Raw genomic sequence first — 18,251 nt, 5'->3', positions numbered from 1 at the left:
TCGGAATAGCTTGCCTTTGGGCCCTTAATAGTGTCCCTTTGAAGAACTGCCAACTCTCCTCAGTTGTTTTTCCCCTCAGTTTTGATTCCCATGGGACCTTACCTATCAGCTCTCTGAGCTTACCAAAATCTGCCTTCCTGAAATCCATTGTCTCTGTGGACAGAAGCAGTGGAAGAGATTACACTGAATCGACTGATATGTGGATAAGGGAGTTTCCTGATAGATGGACTAAGAAAAAGCAGAATGTGGTAAAATAGTGGGAGAATAAGTGAAACCACAGAGACAGTATAAATATTCTGTGCAAAGCAGAGGCAGGAATTGAAAAAATAGCTGAATCATAAGAACAACAGGGAGTGATTTGAAAAGGGGAATTCTGTATACCGTAGCCCAATTTGGCCTGTACTAAAAGCTTCAGGAGACTGGAGATTTGATAGTGGATTTTAGACAAATTAATAAAGCTCCCCCCACAATATCTCTTCTCCCCCCTCCTATCCCCCACCCACCATGGCACCAATGGTAGCAGATCTGCCTCAAATAATGGCATGAATACAGGGGGGCCCTAAATGGTTTTCTCTTATAGATTTGGCAAATTGTTTTTTTGCCATTCCACTGCACCCCGATCCTTGGGCCTGCTTTGCATTTACCTTTAAGGGACAATAGTACTTATTCAGAAGAATCCCTCAGGGTTTACATTGTGCCCTGGCTATTGCCCACCAACATGTCATGCTAATGCTGGATCAGTTGTCCAAAGAGGATTGGGAAAATGTCACCTCATATGTAGATGACCTATTAGTTTGGGGGGAACACTGAGGCGGAGGTGACTAAAAGGGTGTTGAGACTCATCTAGGAAACAGGTTTTAAGGCTAATAAGAAAAAGCCCAATTAGTGCAAAGGAGGGTGAATTATTTGGAGGTGATCCTAGGGGAGCAAGGAATTCAGATAGATCAATAAAAGGTGAAGTCATTGTTAAATTTATCCAGGCCAGAGGACTCTCATGCATTGAGGGTAATGTTAGGAGGGTTTAAATATTTAAGGAAACACATCTGGAATTTTGCCATTATAACTGGACCCTTGTGGTGTTATTAAAAAAAGAAAGTAGAATGGGAGTGGGGACCCCAAACAAAAAAAAGCTTTCTGTGATTTAAAACAAGCTCTGGTACAAGCTCCAGGATTGAAATTCCCTGAGATAAACCAGTTGTTGGTGATTAAATTTGCAGCGACCCAACAAGAACTTATAGCAGTGTTGATGCAAGAAATGGACAAGGGGAAGTCAGTACTGATTGCCTATGAATCTAGAAGGTTAAGCCCCACGGAGCAGCAGAACTGCTGCTTAGCCAGTCAGATAGCACCCTCATAAATTGATGAGGCGCCAGGTCGTCCTCCGTTTGTGCAGAGGTAATGAGACTACGGAACTGGTGCATCTCCCATGACGTCACACTATCAGCAGCCTGCCTTCCAAGCACACATCCAGTTGCAAGTTCCCCTACAACCATGAGTGGGAGCTGGATCCAGTAGTACTTCATGATCCATTCAGGTGATGGGGGATGCTGACCACAGACCTGTTTGTCATTTACCTGAACAAGAAATGTCCACACTACTGCGCCAGAGCAGGGATAGAACAACACACTCTGAGTGGTGCTCTCCTCCTCCCCTGTCTGGGGACCTTCTCCGTGCCTTTCCTTCCTTTCCTCTACTGTCAGAAGTCCTGCTGAAATAAAGAGATGGTGTGATCAACTTGCTCCCACTTGGCCAAGACAGACCTGGCACCCTTACCTATCACAACTTGTGATGTGCCTGCCGATCCCTCTCCCATTCCTCCTCTCACAGAACGGAGGACGTACCCTACATCCCAATCTTTGGATTTTCTGGCACTGGCTCAAGGCATGGCTCCTACTTGGTTCCAACACCAAAAAAGCTCCTGTTCAAAGGAGGTGCAAGAGGTATTACACAGTCCTCAACATGACGTATTTATCTGCAAAAGTACTCCAGGTTTTGGATTTGGTGTACTTCCCAACAAATTTCCCTGATATCATCAACTCTTCCACATATCTTAGATTATGCATTGATCCTAAAAAGATCAGAGAGCCCACCTAGTGGCTGTAACAGCCTTCCACCAACCAGTAGAGGGATACTCACTGCTGTTGCATCCGATCATTTCCTCAATTTCTTACTCCCATGTGGGACCTAAACCTGGTATTGAAAGAATTGACTAGACCTCCCTTCATACCCATGGCTACCTGTTTGTTTGCATGTCTCTCAGTGAAAACAGTCTTCCTGACAGTGATTACCTTGGCTAGGAAAATAGGAGAAATAGCAGCTCTGATGGCACATCCATCCTTCACTGTATTGTTTTGGGACAAGGTTATGTTCAGACCATACCTGAAATTCACTGCCACAGTAGCCTCCCCATTTCATGTGAATCAGTTGATTCACCTTCCAACCTTTTACCCCAAGCCTCAGCAAAACAGCAGAGATGCTATACAACACACTCTAGATGCCAGGAGAGCCCTAGCCTTCTACCTGGACAGGACAAAAGTTTTCAGGAAGTCCCCCTAGATTTTTTTTTCTCTCCATTGCAGAAAGATCCAAAGACTCGGCAATATTAGCCCAAAGACTCTCCAAGGGGATCCTGAACTGCATCAGACAATGTTATCAAGTTCACTGTATAACCCCTCCAGATACTACTTGTACACACTCCATAAGGTCAATCTTCATCTCTCATTTTCTTCAAGAATGTCCCTATCTCAGAGATCTGTAGGGCAGCAACATGGGCATCAGTCCACACTTTCAGAGAACATTTATGCAGTCGCTGGGAACTCCACCCCCAATGGCATCTTTGACTCCACAGTACTGTCATTTTTAAGTGACCTTACTCCAAAGTCTTAGCCCTCCAATGGGGATACTGCTTGGGAGTCACTTACAGTGGAGTAGCCTTAGGGACACTACTAGAAAAAATAGTACAGGGATTGGCAACCTTTGGCACGCAGCTCGACAGGGTAAGCACCCTGCCAGGCCAGGACAGTTTATTTACCTGCCGCATCTGCAGGTTCAGCCAATCGCGGCTCCCACTGGCCGTGGTTCGCTGCTCCATGCTAGTGGGGGCTGCGGGAAGTGGCGTGGGCCCAGGGATGTGCTGGCTGCCACTTCCCGCCACCCTCATTGGCCTGGAATGGCAATTGGGAGCTGCAATTGGCCAAACCTGCAGACGTGGCAGGTAAACAAACCGGCCCGGCCTGCCAGGGTACTTACCATGGCGAGCCGCGTGCCAAAGGTTGCCAATCCCTGAAATAGTAGTTACTCACCTTGTGCCATAACAATGGGTCATTGAGATGTGTCCCCCAATGAGTGTTCCACAACCCACCCTACTCCCCTCTACTTGGAGTTCTTGTCAGTGGCTCTGTGGTAGAAAAGGAAATGAGGGGGTTAGACCACACATGCTGTCTAACCTCATGATAGGGCATGAGAGGAGACCAGCGTATGTGCGGGCCTAACGGACACTGCTGCCCAAGTTCTCCAACCTGCAATGCATGGACACAAGCACACCTACAGTGGAGTACCCATAGGGAAACACATCTTGAAGGACCATTGTTACTGCACACAGTGAGTGACTTCGTCTTTTGACCCATGACTCGGCTTGAATCTCTGCTGTGGGAAGAATATCCAGGCTAGTCTAATATGTATTTAGCACTGGCATTATTTGGTTTTAGAGCATTGCTGTAGGAAATTTTAACTCTGGTTGATAAGGCGTACATAATCAACCTATCCCCAGTGCCTGAGAACATTTGATCATTGCTTGCAGATGTATGATATCTGTTTACCACTGGTCGTATGTGGAAACATTTCAGCATGCCATCTGTTAACTTACATCCCCTACCGCTAGATGGAAATATCTGTAATGATCTCTCTCTCTTTCTGGACTATCCAGAGCGGGAGACCCGAGGAGATGTAGAAGCAGACAGGAGTTATGTTAGGAGTTCTGTGCTCTGCCATGGTTTTCATTTTGGTCCTTGCACTCCTTTTGCTGCCCCTGTTTAAAAATAGCCGTATGAGGCATATTATAAAACTAGGTGTTTTTTCTTTTAAATAATTATTTTGGATTCTTGCGCATCTAATATAGACAAAGCTAATAGTTTAATGGAAATGAGCCATTCAGTTAATAAAGCAAGCTCTTTAAGTGCTATTTTTAATTAAAACTATTCAGTGAGAATGGTCTGTAGTCTGATAAAAGGATGGCTTAGTCCCAAATTATTTTGTTACAGTGAAATGTTATCTCTCTAAAGCCCCACTTCTGCAATATTGTGGAAGCTGGATGGAGTGAATACCTTTCCATTTATTATGCTTACTAAACTATATTCCTTTTTATGCTATTTTTCTTTCCCTTCCCCACCTGAGTCTCTTCTGAATCTGCTGGATGAAAAGGCTCTTTCCTGTCTCTCAGTGGTTTGGAGGGAAGTTAACATATGGAAATGTTCCATCATAATTGAAACTGAAAACTTTCTCATGACAAACTGTTGAACCAGCTGTGCTCGTCTCCTATCTGCCAGAGAGGCCAGTTCCCTTTATATGTGCAGTAGGCTCCATCAGTGCACACAAGTGCCAAGGAAAAGACTGAAGCAAAAACATGTCTTAATTTTTTTCCTCTGGTATTTGATCCCTCAATCTTGCCCTAGCAATTCACTGTAACAAGGTGGAGCTAAGAAGGTGCCAGATCACAACTAAGGATCTGAAAACAAAAGATAGGGAAGGATGGGGAATGAAGTGTTCAAACTAAGGCAAAAATACTTCAAAAAACAATTGGAACAGAACAGAGACAAAAGATTAGTATACCTAAAATGAATTATGTTGTATTAGGAACATTTATAAAAGAACTGTCTCCAGTCTTAATATTTCCACCAACAAGCCTTGACAGTTAAAATCTTTCCAAAAGGAGATTAAACCAAGGCCGGGGGGGGATGTAAGATACGCAACTTCAGCTATGTAGGAATAGCGTAGCTGAAGTTGACGTATCTTATTTCGACTTACCTCCCGTCCTCACGGCGTGGGATCGGCGGCGGCGGCTTTCCCAGTCGACTCCGCTACCGCTGCTCGCACTGGTGGAGTTCCGGAGTCGATGGGAGTGCATTCGGGAATCGATAGCTACTCGCCGATCCAGCAGGTAGTCTGGATGTACCTAACATTTGTTAACTGTTTATGCCTAACACTTGAAATCTACCTAATTGCCCTGTAAGTTCTACATACCATACATACGTAGTAAACCTCTTCTAAAGCAGCTCTTTATCTGGGTCCTACACAGAAGCTGACTGCATCGAGAAGGGGACTGTATAGAATAGCGAGGTCAGGGCTTGTGGCTGGATAACGTTACTGACACACCCTTACTTAACTTCCCGCAGTGCATCTACTGAAGAGAACCCTGCAGAAATGTGAGAAGAATGGCTGGATGGAGCAGATCTCTGGGAAAGGTTTCAGTGGCACCTTCCAGCTGTGCTTCCCTTATTACCCCAGGTAAAGAGCCCTCCATTGACAGGTGGTCATGCAGAGCATTTCACAAACCGTTAGCCTAGCCATGTTGTTTAACGTTTTGATGTTCACAGGACCAATTTTTTTTTACCTTGGAAGATTTTGTTTGTTTTGTTTTTTTAATAGAGTTTAGCAACCTTGATTATGCCCTACATTGTATAACCCGTATCATTCCAGTTTCTGATAACAAATCTGATTAAACGTTATGATGGCTTTACCAACCAGGAGACTCTCTTAAGGAACATATAAAATATTGGGTCTAGTAGTCTCAGATATTCTGTCCTTTTATCTTCTGTAGTACCCATCATTATTTAAGTGCTTCCAAGATAAAGCAAATCTGCATGGCCCTCACTTTCCTTGCTTCTTAAGACAAGAATGATCATAAGGAAAAATATCCTGGGTCCAACTATCCCACTATCTGTAATACCATAAAACTAGCCTCTTCTCTTTATGGAGAGGAGAGAACAAGTCTCAGCTCCACCATCTTTAATTTCGTCACATTCCTACCTTTAAGCTGAGCCACATGGAGCATGAAGAGGGTGACTATCTTGAGAGCCTCTTCTGAGGAGACGTGGCAGGTTGACTTCTCAAAGGCTCTACTCTCAAGCTTCAATCATCCCATTAATCTTCAAGTCCATCATGGCTTCAGCACAGCTGCCTGGGATCATAGAATCATAGAAGATTAGGGTTGGATGAGATCTCAGAAGGTCATCTAGTCCAACCCCCTGCTCAAAGCAGGACCACCCCCAACTAAATCATCCTAGCCAGTGCTTTGTCAAGCCAGACCTTAAAAACCTCTAAGGATGGAGATTTCACTGCCTCCCTATGTAATCCATTCCAGTGATTCACCACCCTCTTGGTGAAATAGTTTCTCCCAGTATCCAACCCAGACCACCTCCACTGCAACTTGAAAACATTTATCCTTATTCTGACATCTACCACTACTGAAAACAGACTAGCTCCATCCTCTTTGGAACCCTCTTCAGGAAGTTGAAGGCTGCTATCAAATCTCCGCTCACTCTTCTCTTCTGCAGACTAAATAAGCCCAGTTTCTTGAGCCTCTCCTCATAAATCATGTACCCCAGCCCCCTAATCATTTTTATTTCCCTCCACTGGACTCTCTCTTCAATTTGTCCACATCCTTTCTGTACTGGGGGGCCCAAAACTGGCCCCCCACTACAGAATAGTGGCAATACTCCAGGTGTGGCCTCACCAGTGCCAAATAGAGGAGACTAATCACTTCACTCGATCTGCTGGCAATGTTCCTGCTAATGCAGCTAATATGCCATTAGCTTTCTTGGCAACAAGGGCGCACTGCTGACTCATATCCAGCTTCTCGTCCACTGTAATCCGCAGGTCCTTTTCTGCAGAACTGCTGCTTAGCTAATCAGTCCCCAACCTGTAGCAGTGCATGGGATTCTTCTGTCCTAACTGCGAGACTCTGCACTTGTCCTTGTTGAACCTCATCAGATTTCATTTGACCTAATCCTCCAATTTGTCTAGGCCCCTCTGGACCCTATCCCTACCCTCCAGCATATCTACCTCTCCCCCTAGCTTAGTGTCATCCGCAAACTTGCTGAGGGTGCAATTCATCTCATCATTCAAATCATTAATGAAGATGGTGATCAAAACCGGCCCCAGGGGGAGATCATATCAAAAGCTTTGCTAAAGTCAAGGTAAATCACATCCGCCACTTTCCCCGTATCCGCGTAGAAGGCAATCAGGTAGGTCAGGCATGACTTGCCCTTGGTGAATCCTTATTGACTGTTCCTGATTACCTTCCTCTCCTCCCAGTGCTTCAAAATGGATTCCTTAAGGACCTGCTCCATGATCAGTGAGAACCTTGACTTAAACTGCCATCCCCCTGCTATGCCTGCAGTGGGAGGGAGCAATATGTAAGAAAGCTTGAGGCAGGACTGCTTACGGGAGAGGTGGGGCTGTGACATGTCCATCAATTTGCAGCCAGCTTGACTTCATCCACCTTGGTCCTTCCCTAGCAGCACCTCATTGATTTCTACAATATTTAGCACCATGCATGGAAATCAGCATCATGTGTAAGTCCAGTGTATGGAAGCTCAAACTAGCTAGGTTTTACTGTAACAAAATGGGCAACTAGCCCTGGCAATGTAGGGTCAATCAGTGGCTCCTTTTCAGCCATCTGATACTGAACTTTGTATCCTTTGACATGAGTTAACAAGATTACTCTTGCAGCCCAGGTGTGCTGTTCCCAGAGAAGCAGCAGGAGGAGGATTCTGAGGAATCTGAGGAGGAGGCAGAAGAGGAATCTGAGGAGGAAGAAGAGTCAGAGGAAGAAGAACCACCTCCAAAGAAAAGGTATAGAGCTGAAAACAAATGGGCTGCATGGCCATCCCTACTGGTCTGTCTCTCAGGGAGGCCATGCCTCCTTGCTGTCACACACCTGTAAAGGTGATCTCAAAAAGGGGAAATTACCTTGCATCTATTATTCAGGCCCTCAGGCCAGGCAGAGCGGTAAGGCAGTCTGAGCCCCGTACCTTCAGTTAGGGCAGAGCAGCAAAGCAATGTAGGGCTCAGTGAACGGTAGACCAACGCAGGCCTTCTGGCCTACGGTGGGGAGACTTGGCCCAACTGACTCCACCACATCCCAGCCTAGGGCCCTAACAGTGGCAGAGTGGTCTGCCTGCAACACTCTGACCTAGGATCAGGCCATCATTTAGCCATCATTTAACCTGATGGTCATCTAGTTCCCCTGGGCTACTTCCTACATCCCTGGGGTTTGGTACCTCTGTAACGTGAGGATCCTTTGTCTCCTCGGGGAGCTCTGGCCAGTCCTCGGGTAGGAGCTCCTTGGTGTCTCGGTTGGCCAGCAGGCCTGGGAACTCTGGCCAGTCCTCAGGCGGCAGCTCCCACAGCTACTCAGCATCTTGGTCAGCTAGCAGCCCAAGGAGATCTGGTTGTCTTCAGCACAGTGGGGTTCCTCTCCAGGTTCTAGCAGCAGGCAGGATGCATCTGTCTCCCTTGGCAGCTCCAGCCCAGCTGAGCTGAAGGGCCTACCTTTTGTACTTCCACTTCCTGTCCTGCCCCTCAGCTTCCTGGGGGCAGGCATGGCTTTCCATGACTGGAAGTTAGCTAATGTAAAACCAATATTTAAAAAGGGCTCTAGAGGTGATCCCGGCAATTACAGACCGGTAAGTCTAATGTCGGTACCAGGCAAATTAGTCGAAACAATACTTACGAATAAAATTGTCAGACATATAGAAAAACATAAACTGTTGAGCAATAGTCGTGTCTTGACGTAATCTATTAGATTTTTGAACGGTCAACAAACATGTGGACAAGGGGGATTCCAGGGACATGAGTGTACTTGATTTCCAAGAAGCCTTGACAGTCCCGTACCCAAAGGCTTTACGTAATTAAGCTTTCATGGGTAGAGAAAGGAAGCCTTTTCATGGATTGAAGAACTGGCTAAAAGGACAGGAACAACAGCGGTAGGAATTAATGGTAAATTTCAAATGGAGAGGGTAACTAGTGGTGTTTCCCCAAGGCGTCCTAGGACCAATTCTATTCAATTATCATAATGATTGGAGAAAGGGGTAACATGAGGTGAAAGTTTGCAGTGATACTAAACTATCAATATTAAGACCAAAAAGATTGTGAAGACTTAAAAATCTCACAAAATAAGTGATTGGACAAATATAGCGAAAGAAATTTAATGTGGATAAATGTTTAAACAATTACCATGAAAAAATAACCCAACTTATAATACAATAATGATGGGGCTAATTTAGCTACACTGATCAGTAAAAAGATCTTGGCGTCATCGTGATAGTTCTCTGAAGATGTTCACCGCAGTGTGCCGAGCGGTCAAAAGCAAACAGGATGTTAGGAAATCTGAAAAGGCGATGAGCAAAGACTGAGAATATATTTGCCCTTATATAAAATCATGTTGCCACATCTCGAATACTTGAAGCAGACCACATCTGTACACCTAAAACAGATACATCTAGCATAGAAAGGTTCGAAAGGCAACTAATGATAGAGGTAAGAGCGTCCCATATGAGGAAAGATTAAAGAGGCTAGGAATCTTAGCTTGGAAAAGAGGACTCAGGGGATATGAAAGGTCTATATAAATCATGATGATTGGAGAAGAGGATAAGGAAAATTTTACTATTCCCTAATACAGAAATAGGTCACCATAATGAAATTAATAGCAGCAGTTTAAAACAAAATAAAAGGAAGTTCTTCTTCGCACGCGCAGTCATTTGGAACTCCTGCCGTCAGGAGTTGTGAAAGCTGGGACTATACACTTAAAAGCGAACTGGATAAATTCATGGGGTGAGTATAATGGCTATAGCTAGGATGCCATCCGAAGGACAGTGTCCCTAGTCTGTTCATCAGAGGATGAGAGGTGGCAGGGAGAGGATACTTGATCAGCAGGAGATAGATCACTAGATAAATTTACCTGTTAGGTTCACTCCCTCTGGGGCACCTGGCATTGGCCACTGTCGATGGACAGATACTGGGCTAGATGGACCTTTGGTCTGACCCGGTACAGCTGTTCTTATGTTCTTTCCTGGTTCTACACACAGGGGGGCATGTTGTGGTCCCTCCCTGTCAGTCTCTGAGGGAAGCCAAATCTCCTTGCTACAGGACTCCTCCAGTATGACATACTAAAAAGTATGACTGACCTGCAGTTACAGGCTTCATTGGAATCCTGCCTCTTCAGCAGCAGGCTCCAGCAAAGCATAGTGCAGGGGCGACTCAAACATTGGATCATCCATGAAAGAACTGAGGTCATGATTAACCAGAGTTTGGGGCAATTCATTGGCCTTTGTCATGTCTGTGGTAAAGTTCTTTAGGACTAGGGCTGGCTCCTGAGAATTGATTAGTCAGTCTCTGGCAGTGGATAATTATCTGCAGATAGCCATTACTGCTGCAGAGAGACCCAGGACTGGAATAGCAGGGGATGATGCAGGCATTTGCAAGGTGGTGTGTGTTTTTTTGTGATTGGAGGCTTTGGTCACTGTCGGGATCAGGACTCTATCATGGTAGGTGCTGTGCACACGTTATCAGTGTGCACCTGGACTGACTCCAATAATAGACTTTTAGTCAATTTCATAAAAGCTGAGAGGGTCCTTTTCTTATTCTTTGTATCATATTTAGTATCCATTTCCTTTTTCCATTTAGTTTCTCCATGTTTCTTCTATGCTTTAGGAAAGGTTGTGGTCTCACTTTTAAAAGCTGGAGACTTTTTACTGATACCAGATAAATACAGGGTAAGTTTACTTCGCTCTCTTCTGGCTGGTGTATTTACTGTTCTAAAGCCAAATGAAACTGTTCTTGCTCCAAATGTACATTTACGCTGAGTGGCTCTATTAGTAACAGACCCAACGCAAAGGAAAGCTCTTTGACGTTTGGGTTGCGTGACTCATACTCCTGAGCGACAGGCACTATTCATAGGGTTATGTGCTAACAAAGGAGATACAAACTTAGATCACCCTGGGGACTCTTACAAGCTTTACACTGTGATCTTGCTCAAAAGTTTTTCTTGCTCTTGGGATCTGGCTACTCAAATTGAGGTGGCTCCTCTACATTAAAGATGTAGGCTGAATTCTGCTCCATTTTATATCAATTAACCCTTGTGCCTTGGTACTACATTTTCTTGTCCTTCCTGACAGGATGCAGATGCGATCCCCCCCCAAATCCCGGAGCAGGGCCCCCCCTGTGAAACGAAGAGAGTCCAAACCGAAGCCGAGAAAGGCCCCTGCAGCCCGCCGGGGGAAAGCAAAGCCCCTGCCCAAGGTCAAAACCCCTGCCAAGAAAGCCAGACCAGCAGCCCCATCCATCAAGAGGTCCTCTGGTAGCAGCTCTTCCAAGAAACCAGCAGCAAGCGGGAGAAAGGAAGCGAAATCCCCTGCCAAGGGCAAATCCACCATGAGGAAGTCTCTCCGGGCAAAAAAGTAAACTTTTCCAGTGTGTCAGGGAATCCCATGGTCAAATCCACAATCTTGTTTTATAACGTCAACGTGCATTTGTATTTTAGTTCTAATGCTTAAACACTTAATTTTTTTTCTTGAATGATGGGGAAAAGCTGAAAACTAAGTCAAACCAACCCGAGTTAGATCTAGATGCCCTGTGCCTGCCCTCCCCCTGAAACAAGTCATCTTTAGTTTTTGCAATAATTTTAGGGCTTTTCTAGAGTGTTGTAATCTGTACACTTTATGGTGAGTGTTTGGGGTTTTTGCTTTTAAAACTTGTTCAAAGAAGATTTTTATATCTTTACAGAGCAGGAACAGGATCATTGGGGAAATGTAACTCTGAAGTGAAAAGGCAAAACTGCAGTAGTTTTCTCCTTAGATTTGCTGCATGGTAACTAACACAAAGGGTTCCTAATGCTTCTATGGAGAAGCAAAATATATACAATGCTCACACTGAATTCTGAAGGTGCTTCTCTCTGCGTGGCCATTGTAGTGATTTGCTAAGGAGATCTTTTGTTTGGCCGCTTCAGACTGGCAAGTTCCCCTTGAAAATGAGTTGGATCTCAGAGTGAATGCAAAACATTCTGACCCATCTGATGTCAAAGGGGTCCCATAATGGGCAATCTCCTGATTTTCAGTTAGTCGGGTTGTCATGATTTGAGTAAGCGATTCCACACATCCTCCATATCTAATATCAAAATATATACAAGTCGTCTTGAATTCAACTCTGAAATGTTTTTTAAAAGATGAAAAACCTGAGTTTTCACTTCTTGTTTGTGCTTTTTAAAAAAACAACAAATGGAGAGTTCTGTAACTCCCAATGTAGAGATGTTGATAAGTGATGAACATGCAATTTGCTAAAATAAAATGAAACTAGATTACAGCCCTGTCTTGTGTGCTGCTTCCTCTCCAAGGTGTTCTCAGGTTATTTAGGTGACATCTAGGAGAGTGGGGTAGGGATCAATGTGGAGGCCCATTTTATTTAATATTTTGTTAAAAGGATACCATCAGCTTGAAATCTAGTCCTTGTTAATGAGTTTTGGATACCTTTCTCCTCCCCCACCCCCACATACTTCCCAAGTCCCCTACCAAACTCTGTAATTTTACACTCACTCTTTAAAACATTCTTCTACCCCTCCTTTGTGAAGACCAGTGTGAACTGAGGAAATTGGTACAGTCAGTCTCCCCTGTAAAGTCAGTGCTTAGTGAAATGAACTCCTGCAGGAACTAAGGACCATCTCAGACCTCATCACCTTCCATTCCAAATGCATGGTGCATTTTCTTCCATCTGCCTTCTCTAACAAACTCTGAACATACACAGTATGTACATTTGAAAAACCAAAACTCTTATCAAAACACTGCACAAGCAATCGTCTCCTGGAATGAGGATGAGAGAATGAATGAACCTTATGTGACAGATGATGATTGATAGGAAGGGGCTTGAGTGTATGATGGTGTTGATGGTATAAAACCTGAAAACGATACAAAAACTGAAAAAAGTGATATTCTCCTCCATTCCTTTACAAGGAACCAGGGCTGCTGGGGGACGTGGGGGAGTGGGGCAATGTGCCCCGGACCCTATGAGGGTCTCCATGAGAATCTCTGAGGCTCCGCCTTCCCCCATCCACCAGTGACTCAGCGCACTGCGCCCTGGACAAAGCTAAAGCGGTGTGGCTCTAGTGGGGCCTGAGCTCCTGCTGCTCGGAGACGCATGGTAAGGGGGCAGGGCTGCAAGCTGAAGCCGAACGCTGGGAGCTCAGGTCCCGCCAGAGCTAGGTTGCTTTAGCTCTGTCCATGGGTGCTCCTGGACCCAGCTTGCTGAGGCTCCGGGAGAGAGGAGAGGCAGGGGTAAGCGGCATGGTAAGGGGACCGGGGAGGGGGTTGGATAAGGGGCAGGAATAGTCAGGGGACAGGGAGGGGGCAGAGGTTCAGGAGGTCTGTCAGGACTCCATGGGGGAGGGTGGACAGGGATTGGGGCATTCAGGGGATGGGGGGGGTCCCGGGGTGGTGGTGGTTGAGAGGGGTTCTGGGGGAGGGGCAGTCAGGGGACAAGGAGTAGGATAAGTCAGGGATTCTGAGGAGCAGGGGCAGCTCTAGCTTTTTTTCTAGACAGCGGGCAGGCTGACTGCCTTCAGCAGCACACCTGCGAGAGGTATACCAGTCCTGTGGCTTCTGCGTATCCACCGCCGAATTGCTGCCAAATCAGCCGGACCGGTGGACCTCCCACAGGCAAGCCCCCGTGTCATAAACAGATAGCTAAGGGTTAATGTTTCTTTTACCTGTAAAGGGTTAACAAAGGGAACCACACACCTGACCAGAGGACCAATCAGGAAACCGGATTTTTTCAAAGCTCAGGGAATTTTGGGTGTCTTTCTGTGTCTTTGTGTTCTGTTGCTCTCGACTCTGAGAGTGAACTTTCTCTCTTCAAGCTTCTGTAATCTTCTGTTTCCAAGTTGTAAGTACAAGGTAGAAAGACAGTAAGCTTCTATTGTTTTTTTGTATTTACATGTGTGTAGTTTGCTGGAATGTTTTAATTGGATATCTTTTGATAAGGCTGTTTATTCATTTTCTTTTAAGAAATTGACCCTGTATATTGTCAACCTTGATACAAAGAACATTTTTATGTCTTTTTTTCTTTCTTTTTTTATATAAAGCTTTCTTTTTAAAACCTGTTTGAGTTTTCTCTGGGTAAGGCTAAGGAATGAAGGAGAGGGGAAAATCTCTTTGTGTTAGATTGATAGGTTTGAATCTGCATAGCCTCTGGGTGAGGGGAGAGACACTTGATCTCTCTGTATTTGCATTTCAAGGACTTGAAACAGTATCTCCTAGGGCCAGGGCCAGGAGGGGGAAGCGGGGAGGAAATAAAGAGGAGACGAGGGGAGGGGGTTATTTCCTTTGTTGTAGGACTCAGGGCATCTGAGTCTTGGGGTCCCCCAGGAAAGGTTTTGGGGAGACCAGAGTGAGACAGGCACTGTAATTCCTTTGGTGGCAGCGCTATCAGATCCAAGCTGGTAATTAAGCTTGGAGGGTTTATGCTAGGCACCCACATTTTGGACGCTAAGGTTCAGAATTGGGATTTATGCTTATGATACCCCGAAGGCTACCTGACTGCTGCCCTTGCAGCACGCGCTTGGTGCGCTGGTGCCTGGCTGGAGCCTCCACTGCTGAGGGGTGGGAGTGTAGGATATTGCTCTTTTGATGTGCCCCTTCCCCATGGCTCTCTTGGTTGTTAATCTAAAGTGGCTAATTTTAAATTAAGCAACCCTCCCCTGACATGAATCTCCCTATGGCACTGAAATTTAAATATAGACTATAATTTGGCATTTGAGAAGTTAGGGCTACCATCCCTTTAAGAGAAAAGATAACAGCTTGGCTCTTTGTGTTAAATAACTGCAAGCCTCAAACTGTTGAATGAGCTTTAGGGTAGGGAAGGATGTGCCTCTCCAGACAGCTTGACTCTGCCCCCTATCTGACCCCCCCACCCACTTCCTGCCCCCCTGACTGCCCCTCTAAGCAGTGGCGGCACCAGCGTGCCAAGCAGGGTTTGAGGTGTAGGCTGACAGCTCACAACCCCCAGTAATAACCTTGTGACCCCCCAGTTTGAGAGACCCTGGGTTAATTTTATTTTAGCACACTGTGTCGATTCACATGCATGTGCTATTTTGAGCATTTCATTTTTCACATCCTAGGCTTATCACAGATTCTGGAACAAGCTCAAATGCTCAGTTCGTGAACTATGTACATAGACTATACTAAAGACAAACCCACAGTAACCATCTCCAGTTTGTGAGGAAACAGGTAAATTCATGGAGATTAAATCCATTAATGGCTATTAGCCAGGATGGGTAAGAAATGGTGTTCCCACTCTCTGTCAGAGGGTGGAGATGGCTGGCAGGAGAGAGATCACTTGATCATTACCTGTTAGGTTCACTCCCTCTGGGGCACTTGACATTGGCCACTATCAACAGACAGGATGGACCTTTGGTCTGACTCAGTACGGCAATTCTTATGGTCTAACCTAAATGAACCCAAAGTTATGGAGACAGCTATGAGTCAAGGAAGCCAGAAGAGTATCAGAAACATGGGAAAAAAATCTGTAACTGGATGGGCTCAGGCATTTGGTCACAAGCTGAGGTGGTTCAAAAGTTTTGGATTTTTTTAAAGCAGAACTTTATTGTTTCTTTAAACAATCAAACACCGCAAGCAGCAAATATTTGGCCACATGCTTCTGAAACCCCAAACCATGTTCAGGTTGTGGCAGACATTGTCCGTGATTTTTTTCTGCTTTTTAAAAAAAACCTAGATTTCAATCCCAAAAAGTTTTGATGGAAAATATTTGTCCAAACCTTTTAATGAGCTTTAGTGCCTTTTAGCACTAGCTGATGCTGAGAACTAGTGATATCTTGTAAAGGGTCTTTGAAAAGAAGTTCTCAAAACTGTGTTTGTGCCGAGATGTGGAAGATTTTTAAATGTTTATTCTTCCCAGGGCCGCCCGAACCCTGCAGGAACTCCCATGAGAATATAGTATTCTATAGTATTGCAACTTTTCTTTTTAGGGAAGGTGCCCCCAAAATTGCTTTGCCTCAGGCCCCCTGAATCCTCTGGGCGGCCCTGAAAGTAACCAAAGCAACAATAGTGGGTTTAAAAAAAATAGACGAAATTGACTTACATTGTCAGTGTCCCTTTACTTGTCAGAAAGGCTGTAAACAGCAGGTTAATGAAATTCAGCTGATACTAAACTGGGAGAAGTTGAAAGTATCTGTGAAAACCAAACAGTCTACAGGTGCATAGAACAATCAAATCATGGTTAGTAAATTATAAAGGGGGGGCAGGGGAGTAGAAACTACTGTAACTGGGGACAAATGCCAAAAGACAGAAACTCAGTGGGAGGGAGAAACTAAAGAAGCTTAATGCTAAAACAACAGAAGTTAGAGGTGTGTGCATTGCTTGAAAGGGAACTGGAGGTTTTGAGCGAGGTGAAGGAACTCTTATTTTCAAGCAGATATTCACACTTGAAGTAGTTACTCAGACTGTGTGCCTGCATTACCCTCTGATGGGGGAAAAGGTGTGTGTTTTGGGGGGTGGGGTAGCTGACCCATTGTCAATTCTGCTTCTGCAGGAAAGGGGGACAAAAGGAAAGTACAGTCGATCTCACTGCCTCCTCCCGAACAGTTGTTGGGCTTCAGTCGACCTTGGCTTTTTCCATGGGATGGTAAAACTTGACTACTGGCAAACTTTTTATAACCTTACTCTCGCCCATATATGTTGCAGACATTGAGTTGTGCCATCACTAAGCAAATGTAGTAGAAATCTGCTGCTAATGGAGACCACCTCTGTTTACACACTGCTAGGTCTAAAGGGGTGGCGCTATCATGTCTGCAATGTAGTTCACGCTCAAGATTGGTAATGTCCATAGCTCTGAAATCTGCAGAGCGGCCACTTGGGCCTCTATTCATACCTTTGCAGAACACTATGCGATTACTGGGGCCTCTACTTCCAATGCTAGCTTTGGCTCTGCAGTATTTCAGCGCCAAAGCCCCAAACTCCCACTGGAGTCAGCTACAGCGCAGCACTCAGAAGGACACTACTTGAAGAAGATGAGGAAGTTACTCAACTTGGCTCCATGACCAACCCTCCTCAGCTCTAAGTAGGATGAGAACTCTTCAGTAGACAAGGAATTGAGTGTGGTTTGCCCATGCAGCACTAATTAGCCTTGAGGCAGAGCACAAGGGAGGGAGAGCACATATATGGGCTGAATGGACACTGCTACCAAAAAGCTCTGATCAGAAGTGCAGGGAAGCACATACACTTACATGGGAGCACCCATAGGTGGACTGTGATGGGGTGTACAAACCCCACGCTGGGCAACATGGGGTTGAGGGATTATTTTGGGCTCAGCCGCTCCTGACCACCTGCAGCAAATGCTCCATCTGCTGGAGGACTTAAAAGGCAGGGAATAAATTAATTTGGGTGACAGAGCTGGGAGTAAGAAGCTCTGTAGCCTACAGCTCCAGCAGTACAGTGGGAAGCCTAAATACTCTGACATAGCTGCCCAAAGGGCCCTCCCTGAGGGAAGGGAGGACCCATTGCAGACAGAATCAGAGAGTATCCTGTGGCCATTGGTAAGACCCTCTCAATTATTTTGGTTAGGCTTTCCCCACCAGAGAAAGTCTTGGACTAAGCTGACTGGTGGGGAGGAGGGGAATGAGAGGAAGCGGCCTGGAGGGGGACAGCCTTAGTTGCCAGATTACTGGTAGCCCAAAGGGTCAGAGCTCAGTGGAGTGGGAGGGCCCGGGCTCCCCTCCCACAAGCCCCTTGGCAGTCAGGGATTGTGGCTGTGAATACTAGGCCATGCTCCCCAACAAGACCACAAGTGAGGACCATTACAGGGACACATACTGACGAACCATCATTTCTTCTTCGAATGCTTGCTCATGTCCATTCCAATTAGGTTTTTGTGCACCACATGCACAGTAGCCAGAAGTCCCCCACATACACACCCCGCAAGCAGTACCCGGTGGGTCAGCTCAGGCACCCCCTGTAGTCAGGGCCGGTGCAACCATTTAGGCGAACTAGGTGGTTGCCTAGGGTGCCAAGATTTGGGGGTGCCAAAAAGCGGCGCCCCCCCCCAAATGTTTTAAATGGTTGCAGCGGCCGCTGCGTAGTCTGAGCTGCTGGCGGCAGCAGCTGCCTGCAGCCCGGCAGCTTAGGGCGCCCCCAGGGTCAGCGCGCAGCTGCGGCAGCCCGGCAGCTTAGGGCGCCCCGGGTCAGGAAGCC

At 45.8% G+C, this 18,251-nt stretch overlaps 1 protein-coding gene across 10 annotated transcripts in view; it reads left to right on the top strand.

Moving 5' to 3' along the window:
* Positions 1–12,357, top strand: part of HP1BP3 (heterochromatin protein 1 binding protein 3) — a 91,109-nt gene extending 78,752 nt beyond the window's left edge. For all 10 annotated transcript variants that reach the window (XM_075060311.1, XM_032789887.2, XM_032789888.2 and 7 more), the window contains 3 exons: positions 5,391–5,502; positions 7,729–7,851; positions 11,175–12,357. In XM_075060311.1, the coding sequence (XP_074916412.1) occupies positions 5,391–5,502; positions 7,729–7,851; positions 11,175–11,460 (521 nt within the window). In that variant the 3' untranslated portion in view covers positions 11,461–12,357. The remainder of the gene's footprint in view (positions 1–5,390; positions 5,503–7,728; positions 7,852–11,174) is intronic.
* The last annotated feature ends 5,894 nt before the right edge of the window (positions 12,358–18,251 follow it).

This window comes from Chelonoidis abingdonii, chromosome 23 (assembly GCF_003597395.2).
Source record: "Chelonoidis abingdonii isolate Lonesome George chromosome 23, CheloAbing_2.0, whole genome shotgun sequence".
Lineage (NCBI taxonomy): Eukaryota > Metazoa > Chordata > Testudines > Testudinidae > Chelonoidis > Chelonoidis abingdonii.
The sequence above is the reverse complement of the archived record's forward strand: the minus strand, read 5'-3'. Positions and strand labels throughout refer to the sequence as shown.